Below are 17476 nucleotides of genomic sequence, written 5' to 3' on the forward strand. Positions count from 1 at the left end.
AGTGTACAAAAAATAAAAGGCTACTGTCAGGATCATTTTGTCAAAAATATTTTTAAAAAAAATCTTAGGTCCAGCGCGCACCACAGTTGCGGTGCGTTTTAAATCTGATCAAAATTAATCTATCAAAATCCGGTGCGGAATTAATTCCATAGTGCGCGCACTTACATCTAGTTCACAGATTTTGCGGGAAAAAAACGTACGGAAATTTTCCGTAGTGCGCACTATCTCTTATTCGGGTGCCACAACACAAAGTTTATCGTCGACCTTTTTTACTATCATCCGAAAATTGACAAATTGTCATTTAAATTGCTAAAAATCTAAAACCGAGGTGTCTATGATTAATCAAACTGAAAATGCCATAACAAAGCAATATAAGCGCAATCATAATTTTTGCACATATTTTGCAATGCTTTAATTAGTCTTAGACAAAATTACAGTTAATTAATATGTAAGGACAGCAAATTAGTAGTAAAAACAAATTTAGTAGGTACATCATGGACCATTACCTGACAATATACAGAAAGGACTACCTTTGGCCCAACTTGCCTGGGTCCACTCCTGGCCTTGTTTCGAGCGGAGGACTAGCTGAGTAAGCGAACTTCTTATTTCAAACAAAAGTATAAGCTGTGGTATAAGTTGGTACCTACCATTCATGATCAACCCACGCCGGCTCACTACAGAGCACGTCTCAAAGTGAGAAGGGTTTTGGCCATAGTCTACCACGCTGGCCATGTGCGGATTGGATTGGACAGAATAATGAACTGGTTATCGGTTTCATAGTTATTGTTGTATTCAGAAACGCGTGGACAGTTAACCGACGTTTATTTTATCATATACTTAACTTTATTGAATCAATAGCTAATGAGAACTGGCGACTTCAGAAACCGGGCATCAGTCAGTCAGTCAACTTTTCCTTTTATGTATTTATATTGAAAATTAATTCAAAACATTAGAGCAGATCACTAAATTTACATAACGTAGGGTTCCAAAACTCTCTGGTCAAGAGTTAGCCTTCTACCAAGCATGCATGCAGCACAGTCGGCCTCCGGACTGCAGATGTCCCCAGTACTCCGGAGGGGAGATGCCACGCCTGCCTCCTGGCAAAGAAGGAGGATGGAGTAGAAATGAGGTATGATGATGACTTTTACTAATTTTTTTAAAATTCAGATACAAAGTTAGCCGTAGAAATAGTAGCCGAGACATGGTCGCTAACTATGGGCCTCATAAGAAAGCTCAGAGTCTCTCAGCGGGCGATGGAGAGAGCTATGCTTGGAGTTTCTCTACGTGATCCAATTAGAAATGAGGAGATCCGTAGGAGAACTAGAGTAATCGACATAGCTCAACGGGTTGCGAAGCTTCCAGGATAAAAAGTAGCCTATGTCCTTCCCCGGGATGCAAGCTATTTCTGTACCAAATTTCGTCAAAATCGGTTGAAAGTTGGGCCTTGAAAGGCTAGCAGACAGACAGACAGACACACTTTCGCATTTATAATGAAAGTATGGATGATCGGTGTTCCCAGAAATAACTTGATTGCAGATCATGGGGCAAATGTTGGATCCAAAACTTTACCCGGTCCGTGTGGGAGCAGCCCCTGAAGCACCAACGTCGCGTTACGACCAACCAAATGCTTTCCTAGATAAGGTAACTATTATTTTACAATATGAAAATCTTCCTCTCATTTGTCTCTCTTGGCAAGTAAGTAGTCCTGTTTATGAATTCTCTTTCACGATACGACCTGTGTGTACATATGACCTGTGCGAGTATGTGCACACTCGGAGACAGTCGTAGGTGTCCGAACGGATTAAGTTGGAAAACGACCACATAGTTGGAAAACGACTATAGACGTGTGCCATCCACTGAGTCTTGTGCCACAAGGTGGATGAGAACACATCATCATCATCATCATCATCATCATCATCATCATCATCATCATCATCATCATCATCATCAACCGATAGACGTCCACTGCTGGACATAGGTCTCTTGTAGGGACTTCCACACGCCACGGTCTTGCGCCGCCTGAATCCAGCGGCTCCCTGCGATTCGTCTGATGTCATCCGTCCACCTAGTGGAGGGGTCTTCCAACACGACGCCTTCTGGTGCAAGATCGCCATTCTAGCACCATGGGACCAAAACGTCCATGGGTTTTACGAACTATGTGCCCTGCCCATTGCCACTTCAGCTTCGCAACCCGTACTGTATAGTTCTTCTACGGATCTTCTCTTCTGATTTGATCACGTAGATAAACTCAAAGCATAGCTCTCTCCATCGCCCGCTGAGTGACAACATGGATGAGAACAAATGCGCGAAGAAAAAGTACCTACAGGCTACCTATCTATCGCCAAATGCTTTAGCACTCGCACTGGATGTCTCTCCGGATCAAGAGTTTCCACAAAATTATAAATTCGTAGACCATTAAGGTTTACTAAACCTAACATTTCCTTTCAAAGTCCTTGTTTTGCTAATAAAAGTGGTTGGTTGCAGCTCCAGTCCAAATACCCGATGCTGTACAGCATCCTGCAGAACGAAGCATCACCCGAACTGAAGCAAAGGATAGACCGGGATCGAAATAAAACCACTTACCAGGTGGACTACTGTGAGTCAGGTAATTCTAAATTTGTTTTCTAAAAAAAATATTAAAAAAACCGACTCCCAAAACCACTACAAAGTAAAAAATTACTTTTGTTTCTACACGTGTACTATGTATGTTGAAGTCGGGCGAGCTTCAGGCTTTGATGTCTACTTTCTTTTATGTTTTCCACCAGAAACAGCTCCTGAATCTGTATAGTTTAGGAGTGTAGTGCATTATCAGGTTCAAAAAACCGGACGCGCGTATACGGGCATATTTCGGCGTGTTCGCTCGAACCGGCGGTGGCCCGGTGGGTGGTGGTCTCTCGCGACTCGCGCTTATACGAGCTTAGAAGCGCGTCAACGCTCGTACGAGTTGAACGTGTGCCAAAAGGCGCGCCTATACGCGCCTACATGCGCTTCCAAAAACGAGCTTATACGCGCGTATAATACGCTAGTCTGAAACCGCCCTTAGACACTGTGTTACTATTGGTTACGATGTACAATTAGAGTAAGAATACCGTAAATTCAGGCAATTCCGATTATCGCAATCTGAAATCACCATTTTAGGGTTCTGTACCTCAAAAGGAAAAACGAACCCTTATAGGATGATTGTTTTATGATTGAAGATTGGTGTGTGAATAATAATAGAGCGGGAACATCTTGTGACCACCAAAAATTTATTAGTAACATAAAATCATAGGTCCGGGCGCGAAGTTCGATGGTCTCCAGAGAGCAGCGGATGAGAGTGGCATAGGGCCGTGTGCGCAGCCGATGCGCCTGCCTGGAGACCCTTGCAGAGTGGGCCCTAAACTCAGAATGACGACCGCCAAGACCATCTCGAAGCAGGGCGCTGCAACCGCCGGCAGTGACCCAAGGGCTAAATGCGGTAAGGGTTGACCTGGCATTACGAGTAGGTACTAATGGTCCTTTTTAGGGTTTCGTACCAGAATGGTACTAACGCAACGGGACCCAAGCCTCCGCTGTCCGTCCGTCTGTCTGTCAGCGGGCTGTATCTTGCGACGTGGGCCACTGGAAAGATACCGCACTAGCTTATGCTCACGACTTCGTTCGCGTGGACAACACAAACTTCAAACCCCTTTTTTACCCTCTTAGGGGTTGAATTTTCAGAAATCCTTTCTTAGCGGATGCCTATGTCATAATAGCTATCTGCATGCCAAATTTCAGCTCGATCCGTCCAGTACTTTGAGCTGTGCGTTGATAGATCAGTCAGTCAGTCAGTCAGTCTGTTTTTAGGCCCTGTTTCCGTCTTCGTCATTTCGGCAATAAAGTGGCTTTATGCTCACGTAATATGTGGACGTGACTCAACGGGAAAATATAGTTCCTCTTGAGTCCCAGTGTGACTGAAGAGAATTTTTTCCCCCGTTAAGTCACAGTGTTACTCACAGGAGTGTGTGACTCGACTTGAACAACCCGTTCATCTTTCTTTTCACAGAAACCACATCAGCGACCCCACCGCTGGGCAAAACTGAATACCAAGATGGAGTATCGAAACTCGGCGCCATTATCATGAGGGACAAGATCCACAGAAGATAATAAATCATCAGTATTGACATACGCGAAATGTAAATCATGGAATGAAATAAGTAAATATTTTTAAATAATGACAGATTTTATTATCCCATAGTCCAATAAGTTGCTCCAGGTTTATTTTCAGTGCCCCGTGCGTGATGCACCACATCTCAGATGAAACGTACGGGACAGGTCGAGATGGCAATCGGGGTAGGACATACCCGCGCTGACCCGGTACGGGATAGCGCGGGTGACGTATGCGCGGGCCTCATGCCCCGTTTGCTATCTCGACCTGTCGCGTACTATATATTATATAACAGAAGAAGTACATTAATAGTACCTACATAAATGTATTTTAATATACAACGCATAAAATTTAACTCCTCCCGCGCCATTTTAACTTTTTGTGTCAAATTTTATGTCAAAAGTAAGATTTTTACTTTTGACATAACAGTTGATCCACAGAGTTAAAATGGCCCGTGAAGAGTCATTTTGTACGGGCCTATATACTTCTGTTTTGCAAATATCGCCATCCCAATGTTTCTGGTGACAATTCAGGTCTAATGAAATCATTACCATCGTGTATAAAATAAAAAATCTTTATTTCTCTAAATATATAAATAAAAGACGACATGATAAATAGACGTTTATGTATAAAAGCGTGTATGTATACAGTGTGTCATGCAGGACGGGTCTGGGCGCTCGATATGAGCTCACCCCGTTTGTAAAGCATGGTACCTTCTCTCCTTTCCTCTCTCCTAACTGCTTGATCTTCTCTCCTTACATTTGGATCTTCTCTCCTTACATTTGTATCATCTCTCCTAACATTTTGATCTTCTCTCCTAACATTTTGATCATTAGATCTAATGTGTTGTTCTATTCTTGCACTCTGATCATCTCTTTTGCTGATAGCGTTTTCAATTCTCCTTGTAATTGGGTCTTCTCTTCTAGTGGTGTGGTCTTCTCGTCTAGGGTTGTCTTCTTTCCTGATATTGTGTATGTCTTCTCGTCTGACTGTGTGTGTGTGTTCTTGTCTGGAAGACACGCGTGTGCGTGTGACGGTGGTTTCGTCGTGTTGTTTCACGACAACTGCTCGGGCGTCTGATGTGTTCCGTTCTCTGGAATAGATTAATAGTACTGTTAGACGAGTTTACGTATAGAAATACAAGTACAAATGATAAAGGATCAAATATTATTCATTCATAGTCATTCTTTTTTAAATTATAATACTCAGGGTTTAACCAGAACGCTAGCAAAAACTTAGCGTTATTGTTATACTACCTAAACACAATCCAATAACCATTTGCCTCATTTTGTAGTTTTAGTGATTTAGTATTTTTCAACCCCGCAATGTATAGCGTGCAAAACTCGGGTCAATGCCACGCCCAAGACGCGGCATTGACTCCGAGTGGTCTATTTACGCAACGTTCGTTGACCTCTAGCGTCAGTCCGATGTTTTATTTGCAATATATCGTAAACTTTTACAAAATTATAGGATTATTTACATTTTTTTGCGTTTTTTTTTCGTGGTATCATATAAGGAATCATCAGTACTATCACCTGTCTTCGTTTTTGCTAGCGTTCTGGTTACACCCTGTATGTATGATGGTATTACCTTCCGAAAGCTACGAGCCTGTCGATGTCAGCGTGCCGCCTCTCCGGTCGCTCGGGGCGCGGCGGAGGCGAGGCGGGCGGGGAGGCGCTGGACGCGGGGGAGGGGGACGCGGCCGAGGACCCCACGGCCGAGTCCCTCTTCGCGGACGACGAGGAGCCGGACGTGGAGCGGCGCCGCGGCCGCACGCCCGGGATGTGAAGTGACGCGGTGATGACGCAGTCGTCTTCTGACACGTTGCCAGTCTGAAAACCATATTAAGTAGTTAGATTAAAATTTGTAAGAGATGGACGCATGCCTTCATGCGTACATTACATGCATGGATACATAACTTGAAACCAGAACCTGGCCAAGGGGCCAGACGACAAATTATTATCACTAACAAAAATAAACCTTCGTTTTACACCGTTTTTTTTTTATCAATAAAGATTTATTACACCGGCTCCACACGTTGGCCCCAACACTATTCGCCCAACGACAACGTGTGGATCGGGAAATTAGCATTGGCACCAACACTCGCTCCAACGTTGGGAGTTGGCCGTTCTGTGTGGTTTTTTCAAAGGAATCTGCGCCAACGTTCGCAATGCATGCACACGTTGCCGCCAACGTCAGTCTTGTTGCAATACACATCGAGTACCTACGTACGTCCATCACCAACAACCATCTTCTGTGACGTAGCATTTGCTTTTTTTGCATTAAATAAATACAAATTAAGTATATTCAAATAGAACTTAGTACTGTAAGTGTAAAAGCTTAGAGCAATTTATAATGTTCACCATCGTCATCATCGTCAACAAGTTATTTCCTTTATTAATATTAAGTAGGAAAATATCCCACTTCCTTTCCTAGTAAATAATCTATTAGAAGAAATCTTTCAGTAAATTGGCGGGATAGGAGAAAATTTTTAGTCATAGTTAGGTACTTACTAAAATATGAGCTACGAACTAAAATGGATTCATTAATTTAAGGTTAGTCTATCGTGGCATGGGGGGTAATCCAGGGCTATGTCCCGAAAATGCAGCATTCGTTCCCAAAAGCACTTGTTTCTGTCGAGACTTATGCATCTCCTCAACTTGGGATCTCTCCACTTCAAATATAACTGGCGCAAAGAGTATAACAGATGAGCTGGCGATTATCCACAATAGTTTACGAGACAATTGGTACAGACATCTGACTCCGCACCAGGCTTTCGTTGTTACTGCATGAGTTGTATTTCGAAAGTCTTCGGGAAACATTTCCGTTAAGCTCCATAGTCTTTCTGAGAGTGTCTCATCTTCTTCATCTTCATGTTCTTTTACGGATTGGTTGGGATTGCTCGCGGATGTAGCAACTTGACAATCGTCAGGAGAAACACATACACAATCTCCCATTATTTTTGGTTTTTAATATAAAGTTGTAATATATTTATTAATATCAAAATTATGACTTTTTATGCCCTGTTTAATTATTCAAATGTTCAAGGCATATCAAGATGTCACTTTTTCCTGACAGATACTGTCAGACAAAAAGTTCATTTTTTATTTTTCCATAATTTGAATTTGATGACTTTTATTATTGTGTATGGCCAAGTTTGGCTAAAAAATAAAATTAGCATTTGTTTGGCTCAGCTTGGCTAGAAACTAAATTTAACTCCTAACGCGCCATTTAACTTTTTGTGTCATGTCGAAAGTACGGTTTTAGTCATGTTTTAGTCCTTATTTTAAAGGTGAACCCACGGGTGAACCGTACTTTTGATATGACAGTCGACACAGAGTTAAAATGGTGCGTGAAAAGTAATTTTTTACGGACTATACCTAAATAGATTAAGGAAAATACCTACTTACTATCAAATGAAGATCCTAAGCCTATAACAGCCATGCAACAAACTCATCCAGTAGTATTTCTTTACATCTTTATTTTTGTTTTGGATTTATCGCAATATCAAGTTTTAATAGTGTTAATGCTTTTATGACAATAGAGAATTTGTAATAATAACTCACTTCATTGTAGTCACTGGCAGAGTCGTTGGAGTCAGGTGCCGAGTCTCGTGGCGGTGAACTGACGATACCACTACTGCCACGATCCTCACTGCTGCGCACTCTGCTGCAATTAACAATTCATCATGTGAGATTTACATTTCTAAATCAACTACCCGCAGTTCAGTACGCGGCAGAAAATAATCTACAACGACCTGTAGAAAGAGATAGATAGCGGTTACGTAGAGCGTCTCTGTCGTTGAGACCTACAAAACGTCATACAGGTTTGACCGACAGAGACAACGCTCTACAAAGCCGAAATGTCATTCTAAAGGTCGATGTACACTATTTCTTACCGGCTTCTTTACATTAGTAATTTACAGTTCCTGTTATCAAAGATTCATTTTTCATAATGGTATTCTTTTCAGGGTTATCAACAACAAGCAATAATTCCTATTTAGGTATACTAGTTAATTTTGACTCTTTTATCATCAACGTCACGATAACAATCATGTACAAAATTAAATTTTAATTTTTAACACAAATTATTTACGGAAACTAAACACAAATATCTCTGATGACGTAATTGTCTATTCATGCAACCTAGAAAATAATTTTTATGTAGTTCTAAATTCTAATAACATAAAATTCAAAATTATGTAAATGGAATGATAGTGGACCGAAAGGTAAACCTTATGCGACACCAAATCATATTATGTATTTTATTAATTTCGCTTATTAAAATTATTTTACTTAATTATGCTTTTTTTCACTTAATATATGACAGTAAATTCGTAAAAGTTTTGCTTTTAGTAGAGAATATACAGTCAAAAGCCTTAGCTAAATCTTCTTTATAATAGCTATTCTGTTCAATACGTTATGGCATGCGTCCACATTATTGAAATAAAATGTAGCTACATATTGTCGACATGCATTATGTTATACGTGCTTAGCATGCATGAATTGTGCATATGGCTTGCCTGGCGAAAAGCGTGATGGAGGAAGACAAAGAAACAGATGATGTGTCCGAGGCGGCACGCGGCCGGCTCGATCTCTCTCCCCTAAATTATAAGTACAAGTCATTTTAGAAGGATGAACCCCTTTCACTAAACACAAAGGTTGGATTGCATGGATATGATTGTAGAATGCGTTTGTAATCAGTGGGTAAGTAAATCATGAAACTGGATAAAATAGACTTTGCAAAATTTTTCTTAGAAAATATTTGATGATTTCAAGGCGAGTCCATCAGCGGTGACACCTTGGTTTTATGTCAGCCATTTCATTAGCTTTTCTCAAAGGTATAATTTAACTTACTAAAGATATTATAAATTCTACAATTTTTATATGACCAACACCATAATCAAATTGATTGGATTTTGGGTGATAGTTCTGTATGTGCATGTATGGTGTTATAGTGGTGTGGTATGATAGTATGGCAGGGTGATATGGGTTGCAAACTACAAAGATAATTTTGGTGGTAAATCGTTTGGTCGTATATTATAGAGATAGATAAGTTCAAATCATTTATGCATACATAGTAAAAATATTAAAGGACCAAGCATGCTACCTTGAGGTATTCCATACAGGTTTACAGATTCAAATGTTGAATGTTATGAGTTTGTGTATGAATCTTGTGTGTGGAAAGGGGAAACTACCTGGCATTGGGCGATGAGCCGTGCGTGGCTGTGTTGGATGCCGCGTGGAGGAAGCTCTCGCGGGACCACAGCCGTTTAGAACCGTCTGCGTTCGCGTTTGCTTCTACTGCACATCTGAAGTTATTAACATAAGAAGGTTCTAAGTCATGTTGAAACTTTTTAAGAGAACGGTTTTACTAAAAACTGCTACAATTCAGTATTTAAAAAAATTAAATAGCGAGCAAACGAGCAGGCGGGTCACCTGTTGTTAAGTGATTAACGCCGCCCATGAAAATTTGCAGCACCAGAGGAACCGCCGATGCGTTGCCTTCAGGAATTTGTTGTTCTGCCCCTTGAATAACCCCATATTGTAATCTATTGGGAACACCGCCGATGGGAGTTGGTCCCACAGTTTGCATGTGCATGGAAAGAAGCATCTGGCACCACGGACGGTCTAAGTGCACCAGACACCCAGGTGGTGAGGGTGAAATTGCTTACGGTTACCCAATATGTTTCCAGGTTAGTGCAATTCGTCGACTGAATCTTTAGTCACCAAATTTAGGTGCGTAGGCGCAGAGTGCGCGAGTTGTATGTAGACCTCATGCAGCAACTCAGCAGGTAACCTCTCAGCTCCAATGCCGCTCTACCAGCTCCAAACCACTTTGATCAGTCTGCCCTCTCCGTACCATTGAGATCACAGCGGAGTACTAACTATGGCAGTACTCAATGAATTAAAAGGAGTCACTCACTCAGCTCTCCTCAGTAACAGCGAGTCGAGGTACGTGGCGCAGAGTACGCGAGGTGTATGTAGACCTCATGCAGCAACTCAGCAGGTAACCCCTCACCTCCAAATGCCACTCTACCAGCTCCAAACTGATTCAATCGGTCTGCTCTCCATACCATTGAGATCACAGCCGAGCACTAACTTGTCAATGAATTAAAAGGAATCACTCACTCAGCTCTCCTCAACAGCAGGGAGTCGAGGTGCGTGGGCGCAGAGTGCGCCAGGTGTATGTAAGCCTCATGCAGCAATTCAGCAGGCAAAGCCCATAGCTCGCTGTGCCGCTCCACCAGCTGCCGAACCACGTTGATCACGTCTGCTCTCTCCGAGAGTAGTTGTTCGGGACTGGACAGGTATTAACAACTCTTTTTATATGGCGTTGCAACATGGACACTTGAATAAATTTGCTACGTTGCCCGCAGGGGGGACATGAACTTGAAAAAATTATGATTACTGACAAAGTGAACGGATAAAGACCTCGAGGACGTAGTGGTCGGATCATATCATTCTCGGTTCAAAAGTCCTGCACGTCGTAGAGAACCGAGGATCTTTAGTGTAAGGAGTACCAACTCTCAAAAATGAGGTATACAACGCAGAGACGTGGTAAAATACTGTATCTTTATTGGATACCAACGCACAAAATCGACTAGCTTAGAGTGATTATGCTCCAGACGATCTCTTTCAATCAGGGTGTCTTCCGATGCTGCGCTTTGCATGACTCAAATTGGTGTGAGGCATAATATGTTTAATTACTACATTTTTTGCATGGGTATAGTTTAAGACCTGGAGAGTGACATAGGCTACTTTTTATCCCGAAAAATCAAAGAGTCCCCCGGGATTAAAAAAAAACTAAATCCACGCGTACGAAGTCGCGGGCATCAACTAGCTGCTAGTGGATTCATATTTCCTTATTGCAATAATCTGGCAAATTTTATAAGCCAAAAATGATTACCTGGCGGGTTCATTGGGGTTGTTCCGGTGCAGGATGTTGGGTGCGAAGATGGTGGCCAGGTTGGCGGCCGTCATCCTGTTCCCGGGCTCCCTGTCGTCGTCCGCGTTGGCCGCCAGCTGCGCGAGGAAGGACAGCAGCGCGCTGAGCGTGTCGCGGTGCGCCGCCGGCAGCAGCTGCACGATGAGCCGCAGCGCCTCCCACTGTAGGCGACGGTTGCGGATTTCTGGAACATTCATATGTCCAAACTAGCTTATGCTCGTGACTTCGTCCGCAAGGAGTACACAATTTTCAAACACCTTTTTGAAAATTCAACTCCTAAGAGGGTGAAATTCTTAGGAGTTGAATTTTCAAAAATCCTTTCTTAGCGGATGCCTACGTCATAATAGCTATCTGCATGCTAAATTTCAGCCCGACCCGTACAGTAGTTTGAGCTGTGCGTTGATAGATCAGTCACCTTTGCCTTTTATATATAAGTATTTAGATTGTAGATGTTACGCAGATTCGAATCCCGAACTTCCGATTGATTTGGCACTTTCGGTTCCGATAAATTTTAATCGGAAGTTATATCGGAGGTTGAATATGCTGATGCTGCTTAACTTCACAGTTTACTGCTAGTAGGTAGTACGTACCACTAGTTACTAACAGTACGTACGTACTGTTTTAGATTTGAGATTTGATTGTTTTTATTTTCAACACCCAGGTACCTGTATTATTTTTTAAATTGACAATAAGATAAATAAATGTGTGCACCTGTGCAGTTTTATTTATAACCAACTAGCTGCCCCGCCGAACTTCGTACCGCCTAACAGTCGATTCAAATTTTTTCAATTTTTCTCTCCGTAAGAACCATCCTCGTACTTTATAATATTATAAAAAAAGAATAAGCGAAATCGTTTCAGCTGTTCTCGAGATTTGCGATGAGCAACACATTTAGTGATTCATTTTTAAATTATAGAATAGATAAACGTTGGGGTCCCAACAAGATGCACCAATCTCGCACCGGGAACCTGCCTGAATGTCCCCTGGTCTAGAGGCTGGAGGGTTTCTTGAGTACCACACATACTTACTTTGTGTTTGTAGAAAAGCAGGGTAGAGATCTCTGCACAGTAAGGGATCGGGTAGATCCCTCAGGAATTCTTTTAACAGGGCTGCCACGTCGTGCGGGCTTACTGCGGCGTCTATCGCCGTTTCCGTTCCCCTTTCCCACTCTTCACGAAGCTGAAAACATAGACGGCACACTTGAAATACCAAACATAAATGAACTAGCTTATCCCCGCGGCTTCCTCCGCCTGGACTACACAAATTTCAAACCCCTATTTTACCTCCTTAGGGGTTAAATTTTCAAAAATCCTTTCTTAGCGGATGTCTACGTTGAATAGCTATACTTGCGTGCAAAATTTCAGCCCAATCAAAACTCAAGAAAACTCAAAACTCAAATCATTATTATTCAGAACTGTCTGAAGCCGGCGTGGATTTAGGTTTTTAAAAATCTCGGGGGAACTCTTTAATATTCCGGGATAAAAAGTAGCCTATGCCCTTCCCCGGGATATAAGCTAACTCTGTACCAAATTTCATTAAAATCGGTAGAACGGTTGGGCTATGAAAAGCTAGCAGACAGGCAGACAGACAGACTTTCGCATTTATAATATTAAGTATGGATTAAAACCTACCAAACCATTAATTTTAATCTAATGGTACGATTACACCTAACGAGTACAGTGGCGAGTCAGTGTCCTCGGCCGAGTACTCGGTTGGTATAAACACTTTAACGAGTGCAATTTCGCCACAATTTCTCAGCCACAGCACTGTCTCGGCCGAGTGACATTTTACTGTCTCGCTTCACTACTCGGTAGGTGTAATCGTACCATAAGTGGTAATTGGCCAGAAATACTAACAGAGCTCAGAGTAATCGTCCAATCATACGCCTATCAAACTGATTGCACTCTCCAAGTACCTACTACAGAGAAGTTTGTAATAAATTCCCGCCAATGTGGGTCAACGATGCGAATCGATTGCAACCAATACGATTGAAAACATCTCATTTTGTCGGTCAATGTTTAAAGGTAAATACAGACTGATCCCACTGTGTCAGAATGTAAGTTTTCTGTCGAATCTAAATACATATTTCTCACTGTCATAGCCCGATAGGCTCCAGGCAATAGTCATCATCATCTCTTGTAGGGACGTCCACACGCCACGGTCTTGCGCTGCCAGCGGCTCCCTGCAACTCGTCTGATATCGTCCGTCCACCTAGTGGGGGTCTTCCAACACTGCGTCTATCGCTGCGAGGTCGCCATTCCAGCACCTTGGGACCTCAACGTCTATCGGTATTACGAACTATGTGCCCTGCTGTGTGCTGTGTGCTGTGTGTGACACTTCAGCGTCGCAATCCGTTGAGCTATGTCGGTTATTCTAGTTCTCCTACGGATCTCCTCATTTCTGATTTGATCGCGTAGAGGAACTCCAAGCATAGCTCTCTTCATCGCCCACTGAGTGATCCGCTGAGTGAGAGTGGTGTATAAAAATTCCTACGAGAGACCTATGTCCAGCAGTCTATCGGTTGACGATGATGATGACGTCAGTCTGTCTTTACCTTTATTCTTCCTGCGCGTGTTTGAGCGTTCAGTTCGTAAACTCGCCTTGGCTAGATTTACAGCTATATTTTCTGTCATAGCAACAATTTCGTAATGAGTGTTTTGCAAAATCAAGTTCACATTGGTGTTACTTTGTTTCGTGAATTTGTAAATCTCGAATTTCGTGCAGTTTACTGTGTGCATCTATTTCTGTTGTTAGCTGTTTACCATCGTCATCCAAATGGTTATGCATGATCATTTATAACTTTGTAATTTTAAATTTCCATTTTGCTTTTAGTTTCCCTGACCGAGTATATTATCATTTTGTTAAAATGTGCTCCATTTTTAAGGTTCCGTACCTCAAAGTAATGATTTTTAGCTTACAAAATTGGCCAGATTATGGCAATAAGGACATATGAATCCATTAAACAAGCATAGGTATAGCTATGATAGCCTAGTGGTTAGGACGTCCGCCTTCTAATCGGAGGTCGGGGGTTCGATCTAGGGCTCGCACCTCTAACTGTTCGGAGTTATGTGCGTTTTAATTAATTCCATATCACTTACCTAAGGTTGCCTGGAAGAGATCGCTATTTTAGCAATAAGGCCGCCTATTGTACATGCTGTATTTGTTATATGTCTATTGTTTTTGTTTTGGTGTACAATAAAGCATATTTTACTTTACTTTTTACTTTTACTTTAACGGTGAAGGAAAACATCGTGAGGAAACCTGCATGCCTGAGAGTTCTCCATAATGTTCTCAAAGGTGTGTGAAGTCTACCAATCCGCACATGGCTAGCGTGGTAGACTATGACTCCCCGTGCTTTGTAGTAAGCCGGCGATGGGTTGATCATGATCATGATGTACCTACCTCAAAAGGAAAAAGAAAGAGAAACCCTTACAACGCTAACCCTCCACAACAAGGAACCGACCGACATAGCTCAACTGGTTGCGAAACTGAAGTGGGGATGGGCAGGGCACATAGTTCGTAAAACTGTTGGGGTCTCTTATTGTAACTCACCTGTCTAACCCTTTTTTTCGAGGACGACACCCGGAAGAGTCCCAGCGTGTGGAGACCGTGTCTCCTCAGATGAGCCAGACACGCGGACACTATCGAAGGCACCTTGGGCCCACCACCTCCTTCCTCCAACCCTGACCAACCCCATTCCCCGGAGTCGCAGGATTCACTCTGAAATTAAACACAATTGGGATGATGACTATGTCAAAAATAAATAAATTGTTAGGAATCACAAAATATTAGTAATTCCTAAAAAGTTAGTCAATTTTAAATTGTCGTACTAAAACCGGCCAAGTGCGTGGCGGGCCACGCGCAGTGTAGGGTTCCGTAGTCACAAATTAGCAATGATAGTTTTCCTTTAAAATTGATTATATATACTACTGCTGTGAATTTTTTCACGTTCCTGTATACTACCATTTGGCGGATAAAGGGGGGGGGGGGGGGCACACAATTGACTGTAATAAAAATTAGCACTTTAAAACATATTTTACAAACGGATCTAGAAATCGAAAAATGATGTTCCCACACCCACAGTATTTTTAAAAGACTTATTCAACGATACCCCACACTATGGGGTAGACGAGAAAAAAAATTCATCCCCACTTTACATGTAAGTTTTAACCACTTTATCGGCGTGATTAATATTTATACCCATGCCAAATCACAGATTTCTAGCACTAGTCTCTGAGATTAACCGAGGACGGACGGAGGGACGGACGGACAGACGGACGGACATGGCGAAACTATAAGGGTTCCTAGTTTACCTGCAGGTTCGTTCATAATTCAATTAGCTTTAGATTAACTAATTGAATTATGAACGAACATGCAGGTTTGCTTAAATGTTTAATACTTCAAGACGTCAGTGGAACACTTGCTCTGATTTATAGGTAAACAGACGTAAAATTTTTATTACGTGTAAATCACTCCCGTCGAGAACGTAAACCATGTCTGCCTCGCTGCAGTATCGAAGATGATGACCATAAAATGCACTAATTACTTTTATCAGAAACCGACATAAACTAGTAGGAAAATCGTTAAATTAAGTTACCGTTTAATTATAAGTATACAAGCCTATAACAATTAAATATTTAAATTACAAATCAAAAATATCATCTAAATTCTAAACCACCGCAACGAGGCAGGGTGCCCAGAACGCAGCCAGCGTTACCTCGCTGAATGGCCAGACTAATATGCTGACCGAGGTAACTGTCAGCCCTCCGATCCCCCGTAGATTCCACGTGACGGGATGACAGGTCCTTATAAAAGGATCTAGCACCCTCGCCTCACGAACCCATGGTCTATACTCCAAAAGGCACAAATATGAAACTATTTTCTATATTCTCGTATTTGTGCCTCTTGGCCCTTTCCGCCTTAGAAGGCGCCGCTCCGGCCGCCACGGAGGTCGCATGTATGTGTGACAGCGCCAGTGTATCCACACACGTAGCATCCCACTCAAGCGACCTTCCTTGCTTCCACGGGACAAGAGTCATGGCATCAGTCTTTTGCCATCGCTACGTGTCAAACCATTTTGTTCTAAAACTGCAGGCACTTTAGCCGTGACAAGAGAACTACGTATGACTCAGAAAGAAAGAAATCTATTTGCAACAGTTCGATAATCTGTGCATTATTCAAAAACCTCCTAAGTTCAAGGACCTATAATACTCTTCAAGGTCGTACAAAACATAACAGAGGTTTGGCCAGCAACGCGGATATAAGTATAGCGAGCCTTCCAAAATGGCCGGTCTATTTCAGTCGCGTAGATGTAGGGATGGGCCGGACGCGTCATCCGATAAAATTATCGTGGCCTTAATGAAACCAGCCGTAAGGCCGCCCAGGTAACCAGATATCTGTGACGTTGGTGTGACGTCGGCCTACGTCAAATTTGACCTATTGGGCCCGATCTGTTTCAATGGATTAATCTTTGAACACGCGTAAAAACTTTGACGAACTTTATACTTTCTGACCAATGAATAACAGCATTACGGGATGCGAATCAGTCACGTCACGTTATGACACCGAGAATTCAACCTCAAGAGTAGGTACGCATATACAAGGTTTTGCGGGAAAACAAAATCGTAAAATGTTGGCGGGGGACAGGGGAGAATACTTTGTTGTGATTGGTGGACTAAAAAGTCACCTAATCATGACAATGTGCGGAATGAGGGTACCGAACGGGCGTGGGCCGACTTTTATGCTAAACAACTGCCTAAGCTTGGCAATCGGGGGTGTCCGGCTATTAGGCGTCTACAGGTCTGTGCGCTATGATGACCACGAAAGCATTGTTAGGATGTCAAGAAGAAGAGGTATTCTTTATATGGATCTTTGCTAGGTTCAGTCCGTGGTTGGGTGGATTGAGATTACCTAGCTATAGTATCGATAGGTCGAGATGGCAATCGCGCTGGGGGTGCCCCGCACAGCCCCCTCGCTAACATGGTGCGGGATAAAGCAGTTGCGGCGGGTGTAAGTACTTATAAACAACTAGACGAGGCCGCGACTTCGTCCGCGTGGAATTAAGTTTTTATAAAACCCCGTGGGAACTCTTTGATTTTTCGGAATAAAAGTATCCTAATGACCTTCCCCGGGATGTAAGCTAACCATCGATGAAGCTAAATCTACCAAATTTCATCAAAATCGGTTAAACTTTTGGGCCGTGAAAAGCTAGCAGACAGACAGACAGACAGACAGACACACTTTCGCATTTATAATATTAGTATGGATATGGATAGTATGGATTTCTTGCAGCCATCTGCGTCCGTGTTTCACGTAGCGATTCTATCGTCACGTTCATAACAAACTGACTTTAAATAATCTTTTCGACGCCATTAGGATGATTTATGACTGAGCTGTTACGTG

The 17476-nt window shown here is 42.4% G+C and overlaps 2 protein-coding genes and 1 long non-coding RNA gene across 4 annotated transcripts in view; 2 read left to right on the top strand and 1 right to left on the bottom strand.

Annotated features, from left to right (window-relative positions):
- The window catches only part of LOC117992787 (uncharacterized), a 37424-nt gene extending 33296 nt beyond the window's left edge, over window positions 1-4128 (top strand). Inside the window, exons 2-7 of the mRNA XM_034980503.2 lie at window positions 488-589; window positions 982-1129; window positions 1537-1641; window positions 2485-2605; window positions 3272-3457; window positions 4025-4128. Of these exons, the coding sequence (XP_034836394.1) occupies window positions 495-589; window positions 982-1129; window positions 1537-1641; window positions 2485-2605; window positions 3272-3457; window positions 4025-4125 (756 nt within the window). The 5' untranslated portion in view covers window positions 488-494 and the 3' untranslated portion in view covers window positions 4126-4128. The remainder of the gene's footprint in view (window positions 1-487; window positions 590-981; window positions 1130-1536; window positions 1642-2484; window positions 2606-3271; window positions 3458-4024) is intronic.
- Window positions 1-17476, top strand: part of LOC138403908 (uncharacterized) — a 108553-nt gene that overhangs the window by 31938 nt on the left and 59139 nt on the right. The window lies entirely within an intron of this gene.
- The window catches only part of RhoGAP102A (Rho GTPase activating protein at 102A), a 56614-nt gene continuing 43822 nt past the window's right edge, over window positions 4685-17476 (bottom strand). Inside the window, exons 5-12 of one of the 2 annotated variants that reach the window (XM_069506046.1) lie at window positions 14627-14794; window positions 12103-12253; window positions 11036-11258; window positions 10258-10428; window positions 9324-9437; window positions 7693-7792; window positions 5717-5958; window positions 4685-5219 (exon numbers count right to left, since the gene is read on the bottom strand). In XM_069506046.1, coding sequence (XP_069362147.1) covers window positions 4781-5219; window positions 5717-5958; window positions 7693-7792; window positions 9324-9437; window positions 10258-10428; window positions 11036-11258; window positions 12103-12253; window positions 14627-14794 — 1608 coding nt within the window. In that variant the 3' untranslated portion in view covers window positions 4685-4780. Of the gene's footprint in view, window positions 5220-5716; window positions 5959-7692; window positions 7796-9323; window positions 9438-10257; window positions 10429-11035; window positions 11259-12102; window positions 12254-14626; window positions 14795-17476 lie in introns of both variants that reach the window. The other variant, XM_034980501.2, reaches the window with a different exon arrangement.

This window comes from Maniola hyperantus, chromosome 22, assembly GCF_902806685.2.
Source record: "Maniola hyperantus chromosome 22, iAphHyp1.2, whole genome shotgun sequence".
NCBI classification, from domain to species: domain Eukaryota; kingdom Metazoa; phylum Arthropoda; class Insecta; order Lepidoptera; family Nymphalidae; genus Maniola; species Maniola hyperantus.